We start from the raw sequence: 26,663 nt of genomic DNA on the forward strand, positions 1-26,663 counted from the left end.
TGAAATCGGTGAATAATAAAAGTCATGTGTTTGGTGACTTGATTTTCATATGAACATATACATACATATACAAATGTATATAATTTATGTGTTCACTTACTATTTCACTTTATTATTTTTATTTTTCTCAAAGTCACAAAGAAATGAACGCCTGCACCCACAGATCGAGCGCACGATCGGCTGACTATCACTTATGTATTTACACATCAGCACACTAACTCACGTTGTATCTAAATGTAGTGCATATGTATGTATATACCACATATAAATATGTACATATGTACTTAATTATAATATAAAATGTGTGTAAAGAGACACTTGACTGTTGTGCGGCACACAGTATTACACTCACATCCGTATATAGTATACGTATATAGTACATATATACAATATTATATAGTGTCTGAAATGGCAACGCTCTGACAATGCGCTATAAATTGTCTTTCACATTTCAATCGCATACTCGAATAATTTAAAATATTTCACCGACATGACATGCTTACCTAATTAGGTATTTAATGCAATAAAATATCAGATAGCGACTGATAAAATAGCGAATAGCGGCGAATAATGCGTTGTGGCGGTTTAGCAGCGAGATATGTTGGTATTTTACGCAAAAAAAAAGCAAACAGTATAAACCAGAAGTGATATACATACATACATTGATACATTTGAATGATCAGGAGCAAAAATTGCGATCGGTAATCTAGTTATAGATATGCACGTGTCGCAGACGGTAGTTTTACAGCTAAATTTCAATTAATGATTTTATGTTCTTTTTTAAGAAAAATAAAATACTTTTTTCCAATATTTTTTTTTTCACCCTTTTTGCCTAAATATACGCCTAGAAACTCAAAAAATGTCATACATACGTTTCTAGATTTTAATTCTTAAAACAATCAATCCTTAATCAATTGCCATTGTAAAAATCATTGACGTTAAGTGGCATAATTGTGTAGTACGTGTATTTGCTATAACTTCGCCTTATCGCGACCAACTGTTGATGACTTGACGTGGTCGGTAATACAAAAATCAATCAATAAAGGGTGTTTAGATACGCTAGAAAGATAAAATCTAAGAATTCAAATCTTTGGCCGACAAAATTATCCAAACGGTACTGTGGGCAAAAAATAGTAAGACTTTTTAATTTAACAGTCGAGAACTCTTTGACGACGAACCACATCCAGGACATCCATCAACATCATCTGATGATCAACACGTCAATAAAATAAAGGAATTGGTGCTTGAGAATTGACAATTAACCGTCAGAGATCTTACTGGCATCGTTGGAATATCTGTGAAGCAATGCTTTTCGATAACCATGATGTCACGAAACGTATTATTCCTGGCGTTGAGTCTTGAATCTATGCCTATGACCCGGAAACAGACGATCATTCGGCCGATTATCGTGGCAAAGGGGGAACTGAAGCAGAAAACCCACGTCAGAGCAGGTCTGAAATCAAGGTTATGTTGACAGTTTTCGTCGTTTATGAAAGTGTGCTGCACTCCGAATTCATTATGACTGACCAAACCGTCAACAAGGAATACTATTTGAATGTTATGCGTCGTTTGCACGAAGTTATTCATAAAAAGTGGTCGGAATTATGGGCCACGAAGTTATTCGTAAAAAGAGATCAGAATTATGGACCGACAATTCTTGGTTTTCACACCACGATAATGGACCGTGCCATACTGCATTGAATTTTCGTGAATTTTTAACCAAATTTTCAACCAACATCGTTTCGCAATCAACGTATTCGTCTGCTTTAGCTCCGTGTGTCTTCTGGCTATTCAGAAAACTCAAACGGCTTTTTGATTGAAAAAATGGGGATTACTTTGATCTGTTTCGTCTCCAAATTTTGAAGAATAAATTAAGAATTTAAACCAATGAACAAAGACTTACTATTTTTTGCTCATTGTAGTATAGCTTAAAACATAGTACAATTAAATATAATTATTCTCATATTGCTCATAATAGCGCGCAAATCTCGAAACACCCTTTATTTAGGAAAATAAAAGTTTTGGTAAATTAGTTGATTATATGCGTCCGTCCAAGTATACTCAAGGCTACTTTTAAATGCATTCCTAAGCACCCAACTAAAATAAGTATACTATATATTGTCAACTAAAATGCAAAACAACGCATCTTAAAAAAATAGAAATTTAGTTTTTTAACACTTACGATTCACTACATCATGTCATATACATACGTAATAACACAAAATTTTCCGCTTCCGCTCTCAGATATAACCAATATATAACTATTTTATAACCAATATATAACCTTTTTATAACCGAAACTCAAATTTTCTTTCAATATGAGTGGTTTCATTATATAGTTTTTTCTTCGCCCGTAAACTTATGAAAAGTGATGTTACGTTATTTTGCATTTTAAGTGACGATATGGCATGTATCTACAAACGTGTGTACATATGTATGTATAATGGGTACAAATCACGAGTACGCCAAGTATATAATGAGATCGCGATCAGGTGACTTTCTGATTACACAAAAATGCCCAAAACGCTAAAAGTCAATAAATCTATAAATACACGTTTTATATATAGAATATGTGTGTACACATACATATGTTATTATAGTATGTTATTATAGTATGTATTATACAATTAATAAAAACTACTTTCGTTTACTTGTGAATACTTTTAATGGAATTCAACGAGAGTGGGTATTAATAATTCGACCCTATAAAAGCTCGAAGGTCATCTCATGTTTACCTCGTTTTTTTTTGCATTAATCTACGTGTCTACTTTAATTTATAAATAATTAAGATCTAACTGGAAAATTTCTCTTCTTTTGTTTTGAGATCACGCTCACTTGCTTGTTATGGGAGACAGGAGATGAAATTACTGATGCATTTTTTTTGATATTTTTGAAAAATTATAATGCCATATTTTCCGCACATTGGTTCATTATACCCTGCACAAGGCATATTAAGTTTCCCACGCAGAGAAGAAATCGTCGGGGACCCTGTAAAGGCCGCGTATTGTACAATTAGTCAACATGACGAGCTGAGTGTGATTAGTCATATAGGTCCGTTTGTACATAATCCAGCTAACTAATCTAACCTAACTAACTCTTTCAGTTCTTGAGATATCAATCTGAATTTTTATATAAGTCTCTTTCTCCCCAAGATACGTATCATTTGTCGGTGCCGCCGATAACAGAGCATTGTAAGATAAGGCTGTCATGCAAAATGTTCGACCAAAATCTAGTGTTTGTATGGAAAACGTTTCTTTTTGATGAGATATTTCACGAAATTTAGCACGGATTATTATCCAAGCCAAGGCTATAATCTTCGAAATCTTGTTCGGATAGAACCACTATAGCATATAAGTAGCTGCCATACAAACTTATCGAGCAAAATCAAGTTAAATATATTTTATAACCTTTTATACTATAAGAAATGGACCTGTGAATGGAACTATAGCTTTGGTGCGGCCGAAGTTAACGTTTAATCTTCTTTGTATACAGCTTAAGTTGCATATGATTACTTGTACTAGACTACTTTACCACTTGAGGCTCCATCAGTGAAAATGAGTCAATAAACATACTGAATAGTAAAAGTTGTGGAATCAGATAGAGACAGGCTGTAGAAATACCCATAATCCAAGGTCCATACCTACAGTTATTTGCTGTGCTAGCTTCTTGAGACAAATTTTAATTATCAATGGAGTGGAAAAGCTTTAATGACTTTAATAATACTTGAGTTGAGCTGAGTAATAATCTCTTTTAGGAAGACTAAATAAAATCTTATAAGAGATTATTACTGAACTCAACTCAAGGACTATTAAAGCCATTAAAGCTATATTCTATAAAGAAATTCTAAATAAATTGAAAAAAAAGCAACGAATTCTTTTGCAAAATGTTCTGGCTTCCTAAAAAAATTTGAAATATATTCACTTTAGAAATTTTATTCTGTTTATCATAGTTCAAGCTATCAGAGATCAGCAATGTTTATACAGAGAAATGAACGTTCCATTCAGTCGCTTTGTTTACAACAAATATTTGATTAATAAATTATTCAGTATACAGTCTATATGTACACATGTACAAAAAGAAAAAAACACACAAACACATTTATACATTTAAACAATTCCACAATGACCATTACTATATTTACATATGTACATATATGGCAAGAAGTATAAAACGGAATTCACAGTAAATTTATTTCGAGCTGTTAAATTTAGAATTTCATTTCGATGGCACCTTTGTTGCGATTAGAAGCTGCCCGATACAGGCGCACAGAACTAAATACTTGTAGCGCACAAATTGTCGATAATCAGCACGATCGATCAATAATAATCGCTGCAAACACATGGGCATTTGTGTATAACAAGCGATCGTTGCGATAAGTATAGCTGTTGAAATGAAAGCGAAAAGTGCAAAAGGTAAGAAAAAATCAATCGATTGTGTTAATTTGAGTGAGAGCAGGTATTGCGGAATTGGATTATTTGAATTTCTAGTGACAGCGTAGTTGGGGCGAAACTAAACGGTAGGCCCGGTGGCGAAAGAGCGGGTTATGTGGATTTGGGCGTATAAGTGGTTGTTTAGTTGAAGATCAAGCGAGTGTTTTCAATGCTAATTTGTAGGTACATATATAGTACATACGTATGAATGTATGTAGATCTTGATTGCAATTTAAATAAAAGCAATGAAATCACATGGTGCTTATAAATACGTAGGTATATAATATAACTGTGTAGTACTAAGTATTTGTATATCAAGATATGTGTGAAATTGATGTAGGCAAAGCAATTTTAGTATAATACAATTTTTATAATAATGTAGTATAACTTAGAGAGAAGAACGGAGAAAATAATTGAAATGGAAAGGAACAAAAAGAAAAATATGAATATGGGTTTGTACATATGTACATGATTCATTGCTTCCTTCGCCTCTATATGTATTTATTAACTGAATAAATTCTCTACAGTGGAATGTTACACTAATCAAGAAATTGCGAACTAAAATTTAACTAGTCAGAAAAATATTAAAATTGAACTAGTTCAAAATGAACCAGATTTGTACCTAAATGACTTTTATTTCAGTAATTTATTTTATTATTATTTTGTAGAGGTATTTTTAGTCCGCAAGTTATAAAGATCCAAATTTAAATTTGCTGTTTTTTACATTTTGGTTGTGGTCCAGGAATTAATTGGAATTTTTGATTTCTTTTGGATGTAGTATATGATTAAGGGGTTACATAAGTTTACGGGTTTCGAAAAATCTATTTTTTTCATTGTTTTATTAAATTTTAAAACACCTCCAGAATATTGTCTTAATTTTCAAGTCGATGCGAGTAATAGTTTCGAAGATACAGGCTTGAGAACTTGTGCGCTCGAGGCTAGCTGGGCTGGACTGGGCTGGACTGTGTTTTTGAAGTCGTTTGGAAAGACTTCTCGAGAATTACTCAACCGATCTTCATGAAATTTTACACAGGTCTTTGAGATACAATTCTTGAAGACTTGGATGAAGGTTTGTTTTTCAATTAGAACTATTTGAAAAATGAAATGTAGCGAAATTTTCACTGAAATAATTTTTTTGTAAAAATGTCTGTCAAAAATCCAATTTTTATTTTTTTCCTTCGTTCAAGTTCTAAGTTAAGGTCTTAACTAAAACACGAATTTTTTCACTTTAGATGATCCTGTAACGAGCTATCCTGCCAACGCGGGCGCATCTTTTTTCCGAAGGGTCACCGGAACTGGTGTCGCAATGGCCGAGTTTAAAATATTTTTTCCAAAAGTTTTAGATTTTCTTTGTTAATAGTGTAATTTTTTTTAATAAAGAATTCTAATAAAATATTTCATTTTTTATATGAGAAAACAACTTTTGAAAAATGCTGTTTTTTACCCTATGAAACCCATGTAACCCCTTAATGCAATATTGACGAAGTAACTAAAGTTACTAATAAGGAAAACAATTAAGATCTTTGATTGGTCAGCTTAATACTGTAGTTGTCCGATCTGTACAATTTGTTCTGAGATTATTTCGTGAATATCTGGCAAATGTAGAAGCTTTCAGTACAAGGCTTTGATATGGATCGGTCAATTTGTATGGCAGTTATTGCTCTAATGGTTCTATGTCTGTGGCTTTGGGGCAAAAAGGGCGAGGGCAAAATTTCAGATTGATATCTCAAAATACGATATGACCACATAAGTGAGGTTATCTTTCAGGAAGAATTCCTATCTAACATGTTATCATATCATATAAAATTGAGTTTTTTAATAGTATATAGTATCTGGAAGTTCCACACTGAGCTCATGAAAACTTTGTCGCTCTATAATCTGTCCAGCCCAAATTGTTCATGGTGGCATATTCGTGTATAGCACTACGTTAAACCACGGTAATTGGTAAAGAAAAAACTTACAAATATTAAAATATTAGGTGGCAAGGCTTGTGTAGCGATCGTGTTAAGGAAATAAAATCACCCAAAATTATAAGGACAGTTTATTGCTTATGCATTTGCCAACATGAAACATCTACCATAAATATACATACTTATGTATGTTCTCACAACTACATGTATATCCACGCATATGTACGTATGTATTTATGTATATACATTCCTTTTATGTAAGTTCACAGTTGTTGAAGTTGGTTATTCTTTAGCATTCTGTAGTTAATGTTTTGTACTCATTGTCGTTTCTGTTGCTGCTGCTGTTATCCCTACTACTGGTCATGATATCCACAATATTTGCCCATATGCAAAGGCTGGAATAGTCTAGAAAATGATTTCTCACCCAAAAAGGTGTAGAGGCAGCAGAAAGTAGCACAAATGGTGGCATTAAAAACAACAAGAAAAGCAACAATAATCTGTACAAAGTACATATGACAGAGCAAACAACGACGAACAATCCTCCGCGTAAAAATCGCTTGGGTGGAGTTCGCAGCTGGAACGGGATAAGGAGGTGGAAGAGGAGTACCCCCTCTCCATGCTATCGCAGTTGAGGTGGAAGGTGGGGTATATGTACACATGTAGTATGTATGCATGCATTGGTTGTAGTTAGGAGGCTGAAAAGGCTGGAAGCTTACTGTCGAGTGCTGGATGCTGGGCCTCGCGCTGCGGCCGCACTGCCGATGATGATGATGATGATGGCGATGATGCTAGAAAAGTAATTGAACTTTCCAACAGCTGTCGTGTAGCACACAAAGCGAACGAGCAGGCAATACTAAACCGAGGCGATGCCCGTACATACATATGTACATACAGTATGTGTTTCTCTGACAAAATGCACAATCTTTTAAATACAGTGCCCGCGAGTATGCACATATGTATGTATATTTATGCTCACAAAAGTACTGGGAGTTATGTACTGTATATACATACATATATTTATAAAAGTACATACATACATAGAGATTGAGCATACATATGTACATACAAATGCTGATACTGAAAATATATATGTAAAATTGCATAAATATTAAAATAAATCTGTATATATGTGCATATGTACATAAATATTAGGACGGGTCGAGTTACAGGGAGCCACAAAAATCGCTGTCTCGAAAACAGTTTTAGACTCATAGTCTCTCAAGCAAAGCTGTTAAGAATGATTCGTGGAACATTTCCTGCATTTTCAACTTTATAAGAAAAAAATTGACCCGCTCTAATAAATATCTACTCATTTTTACGAATATTAGCTTTTAAAAGCCAAATATTACAAAATTTCTCCCTAAAAGTTTAATTTTTAATTTTATTTAAAAAAATAAAAAAATAAACAAAAAAATATTTAAAAAAAATTGTACAGGGTGTGTCATATCTTATGTGTAAGCATTGTTTAAAAAAAATTTGTTCCATAAAAAATATTATTTCTATGGAAGAATACAGGTAATGAGCGAATAACTGGTAAACATTTTGATTATGATTTTTTGACAAAATGGGGGCTTCCCAAAAAAGTAGATTTTTGTAAAAAAGCTTATACTTAATAGCGGCTCTAAAAATCGAAATCGAAAAATCGTATACCATTCGATCATTACCTAACAAATATATCTAAGAAAAGGTGGTGTGAAAATCAAGTCGGACTTATCGGCCGTTTTGGAGAAACTTTCGTCACTAACTCTGAAAACAGCGTTTTGAGATAAATATGCTTCCAAAACTATACGCCGGATCAACTTAAAATTTTCAGAGAATATTTTCAAATATATGTAATCGATACAACAGCAAAGAAATCGATATTTTGAATTTCCCAAGTCCCATAACCCCTTTGAAGAAAACATTTGTACCCGAAAGCATCACCAAACCGTCTGAAACGTAATAGAAAATGCCACAATAAAGAATAGATTTTGATGTGGATTACTACCGAGCGATCACCTGATATATTTTGTATTAAAAAATAGTATAAATAACCTGTATTATGACCAAACTAAATAAAATATTCAAATGTCAAAGTTCAACTAAGATAAATGATGGCGCACGCTGTATCTTTACAAAGCCGGACTCCATTAGAAAAGAAAAAGCTTGCAATGTATACAAACAAATAAATATTTATAGGTACTTGCATAAAATGAGAAATATGTACCAACGTAATTGAAAAGAATTCCCAAAACATACAATATGATAATTTCGAGAAAAAAAATGATGGTCACAAAGAGATTGAATCCGGGTATGCCTTCATGCTAACCACAAATACATTTTTCTTTTCGTGTGCATATTAAAAAATTCTTCATTTTTCTTTATTAAGACGCAGACTAAAAGAGAAAAAAAGTGTCCATAAAGTGTCCATAAAGTGTAAACGAAAGCATAGGCAACAACTTTTTTCGCATATGGATTCAGTTGCACGATTTTAACCGAGGAGGAGGCTCAACAATGCTTACTCTGGAATCTACTATAGCAAACAGCAGATAAATATGTATATACACAGATGGACAAAAGTATTCGCCACTGAACAAGCTATACATGAATTAGGTTCAAACTATAAAAAAAAATATTCGAAATGTTAATTTTACGTTATATTTCAATAAATTATATTCCATACATTCATTCTTGACAAAAAAACTCCAATGAAAAGTAATAAATTTTAATATTTAAGGTAAAAACTCCAGAAAGTTCAGAAAATGGTTGGACAAAAGTATTCGCCACTTACTGTATACGAAGCTTATGGTCGCCTTAAGGAAAGAAGCTGGAGCGTTTACATAAAAATTTGTATCTGGCAATATCATAGTTTGTATTGTATGTGAGAATGTGTCAAAATAATTTACCGTTAGTTTATATTTTGCGCGATTAAGTAAAAATGGATCGTAAGGGTAAAGAAACCACAGAGGAGGAGAGAAAAATAATTGTGAAGTTATTAACCAGTGGAAAATCCATAAAGGAAGTGTGCTCTATTGTTTCGAGACCGCGATCAACCGTGCGCAGCATTTTAAAACGTTTCGAAGAAACAAACTCGTACAAAAATTGCCTTCGCACTGGCCGTCCAAGCAAGCTAAGTGAAGCAGACAAGCGAAAAATAACAAGAATGGTGAAAAAAAATCCCAAAACTGCATCTTCCAAAATTGCAGCAACAATAAATGAAGATTTGGACATAACCGTACACCCTCGCACAGTTCGACGTGTGCTGAATGAAGCTGGGTTCAATGCCAGGGTTTGCCGCAAAAAACCTTGCATAAGTAAGATAAATAAGAAAAAGCGCTTGGATTTTGCAAAAGAACACCAATCCAAAAATATTTCATTTTGGGAAAAAGTGTTATTCTCCGATGAAAGCAAATTTAATATCTACCGCTCAGATGGTCGTATTTTAACATGGCGGAAAAAAAATACAGAACTGGAACTTCAGAACTTGCAAACCACAGTGAAGCACGGTGGTGGTGGGGTTATGGTATGGGGGTGTATGGCAGCTGCAGGCGTGGGTAATCTCATTTTCATAGATGAGACTATGAAAAAAGAAGATTACTTGGCCATTTTAAAAACAAATTTGAAAGCCAGCGCTGACAGTCTTTGCTTGGGAAATGATTTTTATTTCCAACATGATAATGATCCCAAGCATACGGCTGAGATTGTACGGCTTTGGCTTATTTATAATGTGCCCCATTTACTGCGAACACCTCCCCAGTCACCTGACCTTAACCCCATCGAGCATCTGTGGGATTTGCTAGATAAAAAGGTTCGAAATCACAATATAACATCAAAAGAGCAGCTTAAAAGAGTCCTTTCCGAAGAATGGCTGAAAATCGGGGCCGATGTTACAAAAAAACTAGTGCATTCAATGCCCAATCGTTGTCAGGAAGTCATTAAACGAAAAGGGTTGCAAACAAAATATTAAAGTTTGTATAAACGCTTATTTAAAATAGAATTGTTGAAATTGGCGAATACTTTTGTCCAACCATTTTCTGAACTTTCTGGAGTTTTTACCTTAAATATTAAAATTTATTATTTTTAATCGGAGTTTTTTTGTCAAGAATGAATGTATGGAATATAATTTATTGAAATATAACGTAAAATTAACATTTCGAATATTTTTTTTTATAGTTTGAACCTAATTCATGTATAGCTTGTTCAGTGGCGAATACTTTTGTCCATCTGTGTAAGTATGTATATATGTACATATGTATATATATATACTCGTATATCATACATAATGTTACATTATGGACATTATGGTGATGGCATTATCGGGTGGGTGAAAGTTGCATTAAAGCGACTGGAAACACGAGAATAACTATTCAACTTACAAGAGATCAGAAATGCGCTTGAATTAAAATAACGAATTACAGCAACGTAAGAAAGAAGGAAACAATTAAAAAATAAAGTATAACAATAGAAAGCAACGAGGTAAAAAAGTTGCACAACGAACTAAGCAACTTCCTACTCGATGATGTAGATGATTATGTGAGCGATATGGAAGTGTTATACATAAATGAAAAACGTAAGATGAAAGAAAGAAAAAATAAATGAAAAAATTATAACACTAAATAAAATAATATCTATAAAAGATAGGAAAACGAAATAGCGTCACATTTCAAACCGCTGAGCTTTAAAAAAAATTATTATCCAAATTATATAGGCATGCTATCTGATCAAATTTGACCCGGACATCTTCCAAAAGCGCTTCTAATCCAACCCGGACGGGCAATAAACTATATTTCCAAGTATTTTAATACAGAAAAAGGGTTCTCATCCAATACAAGCATACCAAGCATAATTCAATTTTCCATACACTTGTTATATAATAAAAATTATTTTGTTTTCTGATTTTTTGGTTTCAGCTATTTTAGTGCGTCATTTCCTAGATTTGTTGAACGGTTTCGACATCATATTTAAACCCTAGTCTCGCCGCTAGTAAAGATACTTTTGACGAATGTAGGGTGCTTAGTTACTTCAATCATCTCTTCTGCGACATCTACTCGAAGTCGTTTTTCCTAAATGATTAAGGTCTTTTGGTATGAGTTTAGTATTGATACCCTTCATACCCAAAACAGTAAGCGAAATGTGCTGAGTTGATCCATAAAAGTTGCTGAGATCTACTATTATCTTTTTGATGCCAACACGACGATTTTCAAGCACTGTTTCTTTAACTTTTTCGATGCTATCGTCATTAACAGATGCAGATATCTTCACGACTTTCACTGAATGTTTCGTACATTCAAGGACTTGTGTTCTTAATAAAGAGGAATCACCAAAATCTGTAGCCGTAAATCCATTGGAGACACGTAATTTTTACTTTGCGTGTTATTTTTTTTGGGAAGAGTCCCAGTCATCAGACAAACTTTTCAAGTTGTGAACAAATAGTTGTCAAACACCTACTAACTGACATACAAGTATAGAGATCAAAATTCATATGAACATAAAACAAACTTTGTAAAATATTTTTCCGACTCAGTTTGACGCGCAATTTAAGTTTCGTTTCAATTGGAGCAGTTGGTATTGGTGGAAGCAACTTGAATGAGAGTCAGTACATTTTACGAAACACTGAGACTAGTATGGCCAATTTAGAATGTCGAACACCGCGGGTTATGAAGGAGTTTCACGTATTCTAAAATTTACCGATCCAAACGTGGTTAGATCGAGAGTGACCTTTGTGCAACTTCGTTCTGGATACCATAGCAGGTTAAACTGCTATTTATACATAATTGACCCTGAAATATCAAACATATGTCCAGCGTGTAACGAGTTCCCGCATGACAGTAACCACCTCCTTTCATGCCCTGATAACCCTACTCTTCCGACATCCTTCTCCCTATGGTTTGACCGTGTCGAAATATCGCGTTTCCTGGGCCTAGCGTTGGATGACCTCGGTGACAACTTATCTAATCCTTATCATCCGGGAGATTAGGTACCCGTTACAACAACAACAGCACGAACGGTGTTTCATATATTTTGCTGTTATTTTTATATCATAATCAGACAGTTTGTCATGTGCGTATAAAAATATTTTAAAGAAGGCTGGAGTTAATGCACTGAACTTTTTTTTAGAAACTGTGTAATATACATAATAATTAAAAATAAGTTTCTATCGCAGAAAATAACAAACAATCGATCATTTGTTTGTCATGAAAAAATTTCACTTTAAATAAATCAGGATCGTCTTTACCAAAGACGACGAGTTATTAAAGCAGTTCAGCTTTCATCTCTCTGGTAAAAACTTGAAGACTCTCCCAGAAATTCAAGCAGAGTCTAAAAAAATTTTGTTGGAAGGTGCGTAATAGTCGTGGAAGGGATAACACAATCAAACAAAAATAAAGGTTGTGGTTAGCTTTGACCCAAATTTACTTTCTATTATTATATTTTTATTATCTACATAAGTATCTACAGTATGTATGTATGTAAATAAATATAAACATAAATATGTTTTATTGAAATAGTAACTCCATATCTTTCCGTATGACCTTAATTTCTGGTATATTAACGACTACTTATATACTCCAATATATTTTAATATTCTCAATGTGAGCTTCGCACATTTTTTACGTGCGCACGCACACACACATACTATGAAATACAAGTAGAAGTAAATAAATACATATAAATGAGGCAATTTACGTCATTGCAAATTCGTTATTTACTTCACAACAATATACATATGTATCATAAATGTGTATGTATGCATGTTTAAAAATATATACATATGTTTGTGTGTTTTATAATATGTATGTACATATATGTATATTGCTGACACTGCGCTATTGAAATTGTTAAGCGTAATAAAATAAAAATGAAACATGACGAAAGTAAATAAAATATTTAATTCCAAAAATAGCTGAATAAGCATAAGGAGGATTGTCCCGTAAAAATCATTGAATATGAGCTATGAAAAATGTGATTGCGCTGGAAAAAGGCAATTTTGTGACAAATTGCGAATATAGAATGGTTATAACTTAATACATATCTACGAGTATTGCAGAAATTTACATCACGAAAGCGACCCTTTATTTTTAGATAATTTTGATGAACTTTTTTAGATTAGTTTTGACATAAGTACATACATATATGTACATACATATATTTTTTTAGAGAGCGAACATTGTTATTTTTAAATTCAAACTGTTGAAACAATTACTGTAAAATAATTGCTAGTTTGGTATACTTAATTGAGTGGAAGTAGCTGAGCTGAGAAACATGTTCGAGGGTTGCTTTCTATATTTTAGGATTCGGGAACAAAACCAAATATTAATAATCGAAAATAACTTTATGGGTTTCTAAAATATTCTCCATTAAGAACTATACATTTTTCATGCGTTTGAACCGACTGCCGAAGCACTTATGCCAGGCCGTTTGAGTTACATATCTCCAAAAATATGCATTCTGAAGGCATCAACCGCTTCTTCAGGTATGGAAAAATGTTGATCTCTTAGTACACATATGTTGTACGTACAGAAAAAAAGTCATTAAATTCCATGCCAGTACTATACGGTGCATGACTCATAAAAAATGCATCGATCGTCTCCGGCGGTTGCTACTCCTGATTTCTTGAAAGACAACCGGCAAACAATTGTTTGTTTACCACACAAAATTTACTGTTCTAAGTTGTTCTAGTAGTTGGGCTCAACATGTCCAATTTTTCATGAAAGTGTATATTCGGCCGAGCTGAATATTTTAAGTTACTGTAAACAACACAAATAGCGCTGGTATTTACTTATAACATCAAAAATATCAAACCAGCTGCTAAATCACGAAATATTGTCATTTTTTCACTAGATACATTATTCTATCAGTGTAAAACTTTTCTGGTTTCTCGGCGACATGTAATATTCACAGGCTTCTCTTGAAGCCAACTTTACTCCATTAAAGGAGTTCTGGATTGATCGAAACAAAGGTTAGCGATGATGGCAAGGTCAGGGCTATATGGTGGATGTATCAAAACTTTACTCTCTTCCAGTTTTTGCCGTGTCATCAAAGATGTGTGTGGTCTAGCGTTGTCTTGATGGAAGACGAAGCCCTTTCTGTTGATCAGTTCTGGCCGTTCTTTTTCGTTCGCTTGCTTTAATCTTATCAGTTGTTGGCAGTAAAATGTAGTATCAATCGTTCGACCAGGCTGGAGCAGCTCATAGTGGTTGATTCCTTTCTAATCTCTCCAAACACTCAGCATAACCTTTCGAGGCGCCAATCTTGGCTTTGTGACAATTTGTTGAGCTTCACCACGCTTAGACCATGATCTTTTTCGCTCATTATTGTCGTAATTGATCCACTTTTCGTCTCATGTTACCATTCGCTTCAGAAATGGTTCGACTTCATTTCGTTTCAGCAAAGAATCGTAGATATTAGTTCGGTCCATTAAATTTTTCACAGACAATTCTTGTGGTACCCAAACATCGAGCTTCCTTTTGTAGTCAACCTTTTTTAAATGGTTCAAAACTGTTTGCTGATGAATGTTAAGTTTCTTAGCGATGTCATGGCTGCTTATGTGACGGTCCTGGTCTACCTTTTCCATAACTTCATCGACTTTTTCAACGAAAGGTCGACCAGAACGAGGTGCATCTTTCACATCCAAATGAGAACGAGAACGGAAGCGAGTGAACCATTGTTGTGCTACACGTACTGATTATATCGTCTCCGCAAACTTCATAAATTTCATTGGTGGCTTGAGTGTTTGCCGGGTTTAGATAATCATATACTTATTTACATACTATATACTATCTGCATATGCTTAGTATTAATATAGAGCTTATTTAACCTTATAACAAAATACTATTCAACATGCAGTAAAACAAACAATTTAGCATACAAAACGAAACACCTTGTTTCGAAATAAAACTCACAGATTTAATAATCTTGAAAGAAAAGAGACAATAGAACTTCTGGAATCGAGAGCTTGATTCAGCATAATATTTAGATACTATAAATTTACCAATAAATATATTCCATTAAACCCTTATACACACAGACATAAATTTTTGCACCTAACCCACAACTCACACCCCACACAAGTACCATATGTATGTATGTAAGCATGTCTATATGTAAGTTTTGTAGCTTGCATCGATGTTAGCTAGTAGCAAACGCATTCGATTTTCGCCGAAATTGTAGTTTTCGCGTTTGTAGTTTTCGCCAGCTTTTAGCACTCAAGCCCAACTGAACTGCACAGCGAAAGTCGGCGACAAAATTCGGCGACACAAAGCAGCATTAATGCTATATATGTGTATGTATGTATGCGCGTGTGTGTTAATGGAGGATGCAGCGAAACTGGAAAGATTGCAGTGAATAGAAGGTGTGCAGGATGCGGCGAAGAGATGGTGGCGTGTGGCAGCTGAAGTCATTTCCACGATTTTTAGCGAATGACAGTTGGGCAGACAGCAAGCATTAGAAACGAGCAACAACAACTACGAACAAAACAAGCGCGATTGTGGTAGCCAAGCAAATTCATATGCCGAAATTGGCGAAAATTCATGGATGCACACATTTCTTTATATGAATGTGTGCGAGGGTGTGTGTGTGTGTCTAAACTATGTATCCTAGTAACACAACAAAAGGCTGAAGTGGGCGAAAACTATGCATTAAGCAAACACACCAACCTACAGCGCGTAATTGTATTTTGCAAATGTACACATACATACATATGCACATAGTTACATACTTAGTGGTATATTCGTGTATGTACTTGCAAATGTATGAGTTTGACGAAAACTAATAAATTCTCGGTGCAAATTTTTAGGTTAGGATAGAGATGAAATACTGTTGTTTGCCGAGTTAAATTTGTGACTTTTTTGTGTTCAATTGAGGCCCTATTACAATTATGTTATTTTTTTATGATGAAGAAACTGCCCTTAAGCAACCCAGAACAGTCATCGCATGTGGTGAATTGCATGGAAATGTATATAAATAGCAACTAATGATTAGGCGAGATTACCTTAAAGATGCCACCAAATCTAGAGACTTCGTGTTAAGGCCGAGTTTACTGAAAAACGAGGGAAGCTGTTAACTACTGCTGCACAACTGGCGGATCCAGAATTTCTTAATTAAAAATTGTCTCCAAACATATTTTTAGCATTGATGTTACTACGTAAGTTCGATTGAATTTTTTTTAATTAGTTTAGACGATCTGATTTTTTAGAAAATTAAATTGAAGAAAAGTTTTTCATAACATATGCATGAAGAAAAATTAAATGTCTATTGTGACCACCAAGGAATCGATGCGAATGTTACAAAACCTTCAAAAACGGCGGTATTGTTGAAGACGACCTCTTCAACACATGAAAATAATAAAAAAGTGAAGGATGCGGTGCTTGAAAATTGCCAGGCAAGTGTTAGGGAGATGGCAAGAGAGCTCAACATCTCTCCTGAGTCCGTTCGAATAATTTTTGGGTATGAAACGCGCTCCTGTTCGAGTCGTCCCGGTAAAGCTGATTTTTTTTTCAAAAAAAGTACCGTAAACAGGTCTTTTTCGACACACTTGATCGTACGAATTCCGATCCCACATTCATGATGAGCCTTAAACTGCCGATGAGATATGGATTTATGAGTTAGACATGCGAACAAGTCAACAATCATCGGAATAGAGGGAAAAATCGAGCCTAAACCAAAAACCCAGGTCAAAGCCGCTCAAAAATCAAGTTGACACCCATTGTTTTTGTTTTCGATATTCCTAGTTTGGTGCATCATGAAATTATTCCGAAGGAACAGACGGTCAATATGAGTTCTATTTGGCCGCATTGAGGCGTTTGCGTGAGAATATCCGTCGAAAATGGCCGGAATTGTGGAAGAACAATTCATGGATTTTATACGATGATAATCGTGCACGCTCGTGGAGAATTTAAAGCCAAAGAATACCATCGATAAACCACCGTATTTACCAGATTTGGTTCTAAGTGCTTTTTTCTTGTTCCCCAAACTGAAATTGCCGCACCCTGAACCCGTTTTCAGTCGATCGAAGATATAAAAAAAATTCGCTAAAGGAGATGAAGGCCGTACGAGAACTAGTAAAATCATTGCCAGAAGTGTATTACATCTGGTGGGGACTAACTTGAAGGCGATAAAATAAATATTAATAAATAATCTTTACAATTTCCGGGTACTTTTTTGGCACAATATAAATACGATATTCGTCTGGCTTACTCAATGAGGTATAGGTACCCTGTTCAAGCTTTAATAAACATGCCGCCTTCTTCTTAATTCTCTTTATTCGAATATAAAATTCTACGACTTCAAATTCAGTACCTCAAAAGTTGTTAAAAATCCCAAGGAAATTCTAAAAAATGTTTGATATCCTCGTACAAACTAGTGCAAAAAAACTATAGCTTCAGCAAAAATAATTACATGTGACTTTTTATTTTTGAAATCCTGATATTAATCGAATTTAATGCCATTTCTTCCAAAATCAGTTGAATTTACAGAAACGGAGTCATATTTTTAGTAGCCCATCTCCAAAACTCTCAACATATGATTGCGAGAAACTCCTAACCTTCGCCTGGCATCTGTACATAAGCCCGCATCGGTTGAGTTTATTATTTCTTGAAAAATGTTTTAGCAGTCAAAGAAGACTTCGTATGTATTTTGCATGGTGGTAGTAGAGAAGAAACAAAACACATATGTACATACTCGCAAGAGTTTGAAAATTAAATTATCATTTACTACAATATTATTTATTTGGAAAGCACTCAAATAAATATTGAACAATTATTAGAACATATTTAAAAAAATTCAAAGTAATATCCCAAACCAGGGCATATAAATGTTTTTAGTATCCATATTTAAGTATATATATTTATTTATTTGAATTTGCGTAAAGCAGCGCAACTACACTACGCATGTGTATGTATGTGTGCGTTTAGTTTAATTTCTAACTGGAATTGCCTATAGCAAGTTTGAGGCAGCAAGCAGCGCGCTACAGCAGCTCTGACGTGCGGGGCGTATGAGTAACGCCGCCATCATGTGACCAACCAGGCACAACCAACCAATCAACGCATAACTACAAACGCAGCGCTTTCAAGCAACACAGCAAATGCGTTGACTACAGACGCGTGTATACCTTTCGGTAGCCGTGTGCCCACGCATGATGACGCTGGACCGAAAACTGGGTAGAGATATAGTACAACGGATGTGGCAGCGCGCGCGACGACCGTGCGGCCAGCGCCTATACAAATAAATATGCTCCTACAGAGCCACACACACACACGCAAACATACGTGGATGCTGACAGAAACGCGCTTATTAGATATGCCTGCCGCCACGCCAATCTTCTGCGCTTGCTGTTGATGATGCTGTTGTTGTTGTTGCAGAGCAAGTTGCTCGTTGTTTTGCCGTTAAGCGAAACTATTCGGCTGATATCCTTTTGACGGTTGCAGCAGAGGCATTGCGACGCACCACACGAACGATAGCGACGAATAGTTTTAGTCGCTGCTTTGAATTGGACCAGGAAGCACTACACACATATACATACATATGCATGCATAGGTTGGCGAAGGAGAAAGGCCCCGAGTTGTTTAGTGTATAGAGAAGTGAGTGTTAGTTTGCGCTAACTTATTTGTAAGTACGAGTTGCTACGCAATGCAAGGGATGGCTGCAATGACGACGACGACTGCATCGGCGGCTGTAACTGCGTTTTGCGACAGGTAAACGACAAGCCGACAGAAATTCGGTTGTTGACTACACAGCTAACACCCATACATATGCATACACAAACACATTTTCATATATACACATATACATATGCATAAGTGCACCACTACACAGTAACATATATACTCACTCCTAGGTAGGTAGGTAGGTAGGTGGTATATGCATGCAGCTATAGTTCATATGCTTTGGTTGGTTAGCTAGCTATTTGACTGTTTGGCTGCTGATGAGTCGCGGCTGCCTTGTAGCTTTGTTACGAAAATCAATAAACCAGCCAGCGATGTATGCATTGCCAACAGCAGGAGCCGTCCAGGCGGTGGTACAGCTTTGCTTAGGCGCGCCCGGCTGTGGTGGGGGGAGGGGTAGCAGCAGCAGATTGCGTGCAAGTAAGCAACCAACCACTAAATAGGATATGAATCTATTTTCTCGACAAATTCCGTGTCATGCTCTCTTTTCGCAGCGATTCCTACGCGACGAGTGTGCAGCACCGGAGTAGTATACTGAAAAAGTTGTTCATGTTTTTATGCCAGCACATAATTGAAAATTTATTGTTGAACAACTTTCAGATAATATAATCGACACGCGTCTCGATTTACTAGTAGTACTCAAACTTAATTGGTTACATAAATGGCTGTCGGATTTAAGACATAAACTCATAAAGTCGGCGAAAAAATAGGGAAATTGAATTCAAAAGGGATTCTTTATGAGTACACATTATGAAATATGTTTAGAGACGATTTTCTACTCAGTCGGATTTGGATTTAATGTTACAAAAAATAAGTATATTGTTAGGTTATGCCTGGAATGAGTTAAGAGAGACTTATGGAACAGTCACCTACTAAAAAACTTTAACAACATGTTCGGGAATTGTGGAGTTGGCTTGGATGATAATCCATGCTAAATTTCGTGATGATATCTCGACAAATAAAATAAAATTCATATAAAAATGGATTTTGACGGGCAGTTTGTATGGCAGCTATACGCCATAGTGGCCCGATCTAAAAAAAAAGTAGTTCAGGAATTATAGCTTTGTCTTGGGAAATATTCTGCCAAATTTCGTGAAAATATCTCGTCAAATCAAGAAAATTTCATACAAGAACTAGATTTTGGTTGATCAGTTTGTATGGCAGCTATATGCTATAGCGGTCTGATCTGAACGATTTGTTCGGAGATTATAGCGTTGTCTTGGAGAATAATCCATGCCAAATTTTGTGAAAATATCTTATCGAATAAAAAAGTTTTTCATACAAGCCTTGGATTACGATCGTTTAGTTTGTATGACAGCTATATACTATAGTGGTTCGATATCGTCGTTTTCGATAAATGAGCAGCTTCTTGAAGAGAAAACGACATCTGCAAAATTGCAGCTCAATGACTCCAAAACGTAAGCAACTGCATGTGTGAAGACCATTTAGTCACGTTATGATGTATTAATGGTGTCTTAGGAGGTCATTTCTCTAATTCCACAAAATTTGCAAATTAGGCATTTGTAGCAACATTTATTTAGAGGTCACAAAATGATTGAACCATGTGAAAATATTGCATAACAGCCGCGTGCTTAGTACGTCAAACTAATGCGAAAGGATTTATGTATGTAGGGGGGAATACATTTTACTCAAATTGTCAAAATATGCAAAAACACAGCTTTGTATGTATATATAAAGAAACAGAGAAACTGAAGATAATAATAAAAACAACTACAAATTTTCAGCCATAAAAGGCATAATAGAAGGCACTCAACCAACAGTGACAACCGCTCAGGATCGATAATGCCAACAGCTAACGTCAGCGATACTAGTGGTAAAAGCTATAAAGATACTTGTACGAAATTACATATAACAGTGGTTATATACCACATATGTATGTATGTATATATGTATATAAAATAGCAATAAGTTCATATGTGTACATATTCACTTAACGTTAAATTGACACGCGTGGTCTCTTTATGCATTATTTATCTAGGTATGCATATGTACATACGCGGGTATATACAAGTGAACAGGCTATATATTTTTTTCTTTTGTAATAAAAAACTATGTGATTTTCGTTGGTCTTTATTAAGACCCCCAAGTAGATTTTATTTAAAATATTATTAAAAAAATTAAATAAAAATGGCTATTTATACATGACGGCTAATTATTAACTGTAATAGAAAAAAACAAGAAAAATAAATAAGCTTTTCATACTAAAACTAAATTTTTAACGTTCAGTTTGTATGACAGCTATATGTTATAGTGGTCCGATCTTGAAAATTTTTTCGGATATGGTAGCGGTTGCCTTCAACAATAATACATGCCAAATTTCATGAAGATATTTCGTCAAATAAAAAAGTTTTTCATACTGAAACTAAATTTTTAGCGTTCAGTTCGTATGGCAGCTATATGCTATATTGGTTCGATCTCGAAACTTTTTTCGGATATGATCGCGCTGCCTTCAACAATAATCCATGTCAAATTTTTTGAAGATATTTCGTCAAATAAAAAAGTTTTTTATACTAAAACCCAATTTTTAACGTTCAGTTCGTGTGACAGCTGTATGCTATAGTGGTCCGATCTTGAAAATTATTTCGGACATGATGGCGTTGCCTTCAAGGATAATACATGCCAAATTTCATGAAGATATTTCGTGAATTAAAAAAATAATTATAGTAAGCAAGTGCACACTTTCTTTTGACTCAGACTGTACATCTGCACATACATATTTGCGCCCATACAGTATATAGTATATAGTATTTAAATATTACCTTTATCTCTTCTTCCCATATGTGTCATGTATTTAATATTTTATATGCCAACATCAGCCATACTCAAACCAACCAATTAACAGCGAATACAGAAATAATATAAAAGGCAAAATGAAAGAAAAACACCACAAAATTGCAAAAAACAAAGGAGAAAAAAATGTATAAAGTACACCCATACTTAGTCATACTTCTGCTCATGTAAAAATATGCGGACATCTTGTGATTGTTGCAAAGTTGGTCGGAACGGTGTACAACAAACATATGTATGCGCCTATATACATACATACGTGTAAGTGGTTGGTGACGGAGGAGTTTTATTACAAAATCCACAAGCTCACTTAATGTTCGTATCTGCGAAAATGCCACACACTGATGACTCAACGATTTTTTATAGACCAAATTCTATGTTTGCCCAGAACCGAAATGTTGCCAGCGTAAATACATTGAGATTGCAACCTTGCGTTGTCATTGGCATATATTATATTAACACAAGCTAACTGTACAACCCATAAAAACGTGTAGAGAAGCTAAAAGACATGCTTTAAGTAGCGAATTTCGGAAGTATTTGCACGAAACTGGTCAACTAGACGAGTCGGTGTCTTTCAAGGGGTGTATTACGGAAATAATGTCTGCATACTATTTTGAAAAAAGTGTTGCGAGCACGAGACTACCACTCGTGGGGTACTAAATTCAAACGCAAACAAATCGAAAAATAGTTTTTGAAACACTTCAGCTTCAACAAGCATTTTGTACTACCGGGTTTGCTTCTAGTAAGAAAAGATTTTCAATAAATAACCAACAGCCATCCAATGGCGTTTAAAAAGCAGATAGTAACTACAATAACACATAAAGGAAACATCTTGCATATTTTCCCAGATTTAAGTTCATTAAAAATTCTAAAAAAAAACTTACTTCGCTGAAAACATCATATTCTTTATAAAATTAATATGTTTAATCAATGCAAATTCTCGAGAAGTACATTTCACCGAATAAGCGATAACTTAAATATATTATATTCGATTTTATTTTTTTACAACAAATTGCAAATAAAATTATTTGCATTATAATAAACATGAAAACAAGTTCATTTATACTCACACAGTACATATACATTTTGGCTTGTTGGTATCCAGGTTTAATGCAACAAGAGTTGAAAAATTTTTCTTACCTAAAAAGAAAAAAAAGAAGATTATATATTTTTATTACTAAAAAAAATATTCTAAAATAAATAAAATTTTGTATTTTCTAAAAAAGTATTAAATATTAAACTTTTTTTCTTATGTGACGATTGCTTCGTTAAAGGCAAATTTTATGATTAGGTAACCTCAGTTCTCTACCCCTGGCCTCATACTTGTATATGGAATAGCACAAGAAAAAAAAAAGGCTACATCGAAGTTATAATACCCTGCAGAGGTGCATTTCTGATAGCATAAAGGCCATAAAAAAATCTTTATTTTGATTATGAATGGTCAGTTGGTATGTGAGCTAGTATCATAGTGGTCCGATCTGAACAATATGTTTCGTGATTATAGCTTTTCCTTGGATAATAATCCATGCCAAATTTCATAATGATATCTTGTTGAATAAAAAAGTTTTCCATACAAAACAGGATTTGGAAATCGATTATCTTCCACCATACTACGGAAAGTAGTCAGTAATTCTGAATCACCGCAAAGCTAATACGGCTGTGCAAACTGACGTTGAGCAACTCCAAAAGCTCCATCAGAATCGGGAAAGACCTCTCCGAGCCGTTTGATACCCAGCGAGATTTCAGACAAGGAGACTTCTTATCGTGTGACTTTTTCAATCTATTGCTGGAGAAAATAATACGAGCTGCTGAAATAAACCGCGAAGTTAGTTCTGCTTTCTCCAGATGGGATAAGGAAGCGAAGGGTATGGATGGGTCTGATTGTGAACGAGGACAAGAGGAAATATCTCCTGTTACGACTTGGCTTTCACGTCACTGCCGACAGCCATAACTTCGAAGTCGTTGATAATTTCGCCTGACCCCCAAGTTATGTCGTCCGAATTGATGAAAACACTTTAGCTCTGAGAGTATTCGACGCAGTATCCGGAAGGGGAAGCAGAGGAAGGAAAGACTTCCATTCCGTTTGAAAGACCAGGTGGAGAAAGACCTGGCTCCACTGGTGTTTAATTTTTGGCTTAGCCATGTCGCCAAAATGTATGTAGATCTAGCGAAACTTGAAATCTCCAACTGGCGTTAACTCGCTTAGAGCTTATCGATGCCAAGATCGACAATCGGTTGTAGTGAAAACCTGATGAGGATGATTATTCTTACAACCAGCTGAAAATATCTCTCTTCATATGGATTTTTGGAATAACAGATAGTCTATCGGTATATAAAAGATATATAGTAAACCATGCCGTACGTGAGCACATAAAATGGAACTATCACTTTTAATATATCCAAGATCAAAAAACAGTGATATATCAATTAAATGCATGGCAAATTGGCTTGCTATATCAATCACATTCTGTGTAGTCGTCTACAGTAATGAGATCTACATCTAAGCCACCCTCCAGAGTAAAAGAGATTATCAGAACCTGTTCGTCGATTTTAAAACTTCTTTTGACAACACGAAAATTAAATTAATACGGCAGTGTAAACTAACGTTGAGCAATACCAAAAGCTCTGTTAGGATCGGGATGGACCTCTCCGAGCCGTTCCGTAACAAACGAGGTTGCCGACAAGGCGACTCCCTATCATTCGGTTGTCAGAATCTCTGTAGTTAACAAAAAACAGTTTGCTATGATATGAAGTTTATCAGGAGTGACTGATCAAGTTCGAAGCTGGTTTGGCAGTGGCATAGTCTTATCGAATCCTTCTGAACGATTCAAATTAGGTCACATTGAGGGTTTAGGTCTCTTTTGTAGTTATGTAAAACGGGTTTGATATCGCTATAAAACTTTTTTCCATTTGCTTATGGTATTTCTAGAGCCGCCCTTTTTCGAGAAATTATCTTCTTCTAAGCTAACTTTAAGATACTGTCTCAATGCAGCGTTGGGATGCTTGCTTGGAGCTAGAAAATCCAGCAGAAGAGACAGTTGATATGGTCAGCAACTTAGGTCATAAGGTCATAACAACAATAATCAGCGACTCGTTCGAACGCTAGTCAAATAAATTACATCTTCCTTTTATGAATCATTTTGTGGCACTGCGGACCAAAGCAGCGGTGTGAAATTGCACTGGAGTAGAGGCCATAAATTACAATCGGAAAGCAAAATAAGAACTAATTCGAATTAGCAATAAAGCGCGGATCAACGAGTAACAAAAGAGTGACGTAAAAGCAAAGTAACGAGTAAGTCAACTAAAAGAGCCATCTTATGGTCATTAAAACCCAAGAGAACCAAAAATATATTGTAAAATAATGCAACAGTAATAAAAGCTAATGGCACACACTGTGAGGTCGGAGCGCGAACAACAACGACAAGCATACGCTCGGCTCGATGTCATGGCAAAATGTGGAAATGCTTAAAGCTCCAATGATGGTGTTGAGGAAAATTAAGCAAAAATAAATGTGTTTGTATGTAAGGTATGCGGAGCAGGAATTTAAAAGCGGGATGCAATGGAATGCTTTTCTATGAAACGAAGAGTAATTGTTAACGTTATTCATACAAAAATACATGTACATAAAATATATTTGTGTGAGTATGTGTAGTGAGTTGGAAAAAATGAGAGCGCAAGAATCCGTTGATTTCAAAAGCAACAATAACAGTAACAAGTGCACTCAAACGAGCCACAACGACCCCAAAATGCTTGACAGACGGGTTTGATAATACTTTTTCCAGTGCCACAGCGAAAGCAAGCATAATATATAAATATATGTATGTATATATTTATGTGATGGAAAATGAAAATACAGTATGTAAGTAGTATGAAAAATAAATCAAGAAAGCGTATATAAAATGTGGTAGAAAATAGGAAGAATATGGTAGAGCGCATTAGAATGTTCCACAACACTCAGTCAGGCGAAAATTTATGATGTCTACGAAAAATTCACATGACAACCCACACCATTATGCTGCCAACTACAAGCACCGAAAATCAGTCGAAGTGAAGGAAAGAGCCAGAGGGGAGTCCAAGAAGAAAAGAGAAAAACATAGGAAAATTCATAGTACTAGCAAGCAGGCTAAAGTGTAACAACAAAAGCAACAAAAATCTATCAACAGCATCAAACCATAACATAACATAATACACCCACAGTGGAAATTAACACCTATCACCAATGCCACCACTTGACTGCTGGGCCAACAGCAAACCATTTATCTGCCGCCACCTACACCAAATATAATAATCCACCACTTGAGATGGGTTTTAGTCATGGATACCAACATTTCCTCCCAGTCACAAAGACTCAAATGAATACCTAGTTTGCCATTACACCCATCTTATCTGTTTTAATGTAACTTATTCACCACAAAATTCACATACATACATGCACATGTGCTTTTGTTGTTTTTTCGTTTTTTTTATTTCTGTTATGCATATGTTTCTCTCTGATGGCAGGCTGGGAGTTGGGGGCAATGAGTGTGGGCAAGCAAAATATTAAAATGTTAAATAAGAAAAACAACACACACACACATGCGCATGCGATTACTCACACATGCACACACAAACAAATACATTAAATAGACGTTGAAATCGATGCCTGTACGAGTCGTTGAGAGGTCGGGTGTGTGCTGTGTGGCAAAAGAAATATGGTAAGAGCAATAACAGCCATCAAAAACAAGAAGAACAAAAATGAGCAAATGCGAAAAAGTTCTCGACTAGGGGATGGGCGGGATCGTTTAAGAAATGGAATGGAAGCCACACAGCACACAAATAAAAGACAGAACTTCGTTCGATTCGTCGAAGTACCAAAGCGCCAAAGCCCCAAAGCAGTA

The 26,663-nt window shown here is 35.1% G+C and overlaps 1 protein-coding gene across 3 annotated transcripts in view; it reads right to left on the minus strand.

Moving 5' to 3' along the window:
• LOC105222577 (serine/threonine-protein kinase tousled-like 1) overlaps positions 1-26,663 on the minus strand; it is a 206,378-nt gene that overhangs the window by 58,335 nt on the left and 121,380 nt on the right. Inside the window, exon 2 of one of the 3 annotated variants that reach the window (XM_049455863.1) lies at positions 22,857-22,926. The exons of the other annotated variants lie outside the window; for them this stretch is intronic. Within the exon in view, the coding sequence (XP_049311820.1) occupies positions 22,857-22,871 (15 nt within the window). The 5' untranslated portion in view covers positions 22,872-22,926. The remainder of the gene's footprint in view (positions 1-22,856; positions 22,927-26,663) is intronic. 3 annotated transcript variants of the gene reach the window in all.

The sequence above is a fragment of the Bactrocera dorsalis genome, chromosome 4 (assembly GCF_023373825.1).
Source record: "Bactrocera dorsalis isolate Fly_Bdor chromosome 4, ASM2337382v1, whole genome shotgun sequence".
Lineage (NCBI taxonomy): Eukaryota > Metazoa > Arthropoda > Insecta > Diptera > Tephritidae > Bactrocera > Bactrocera dorsalis.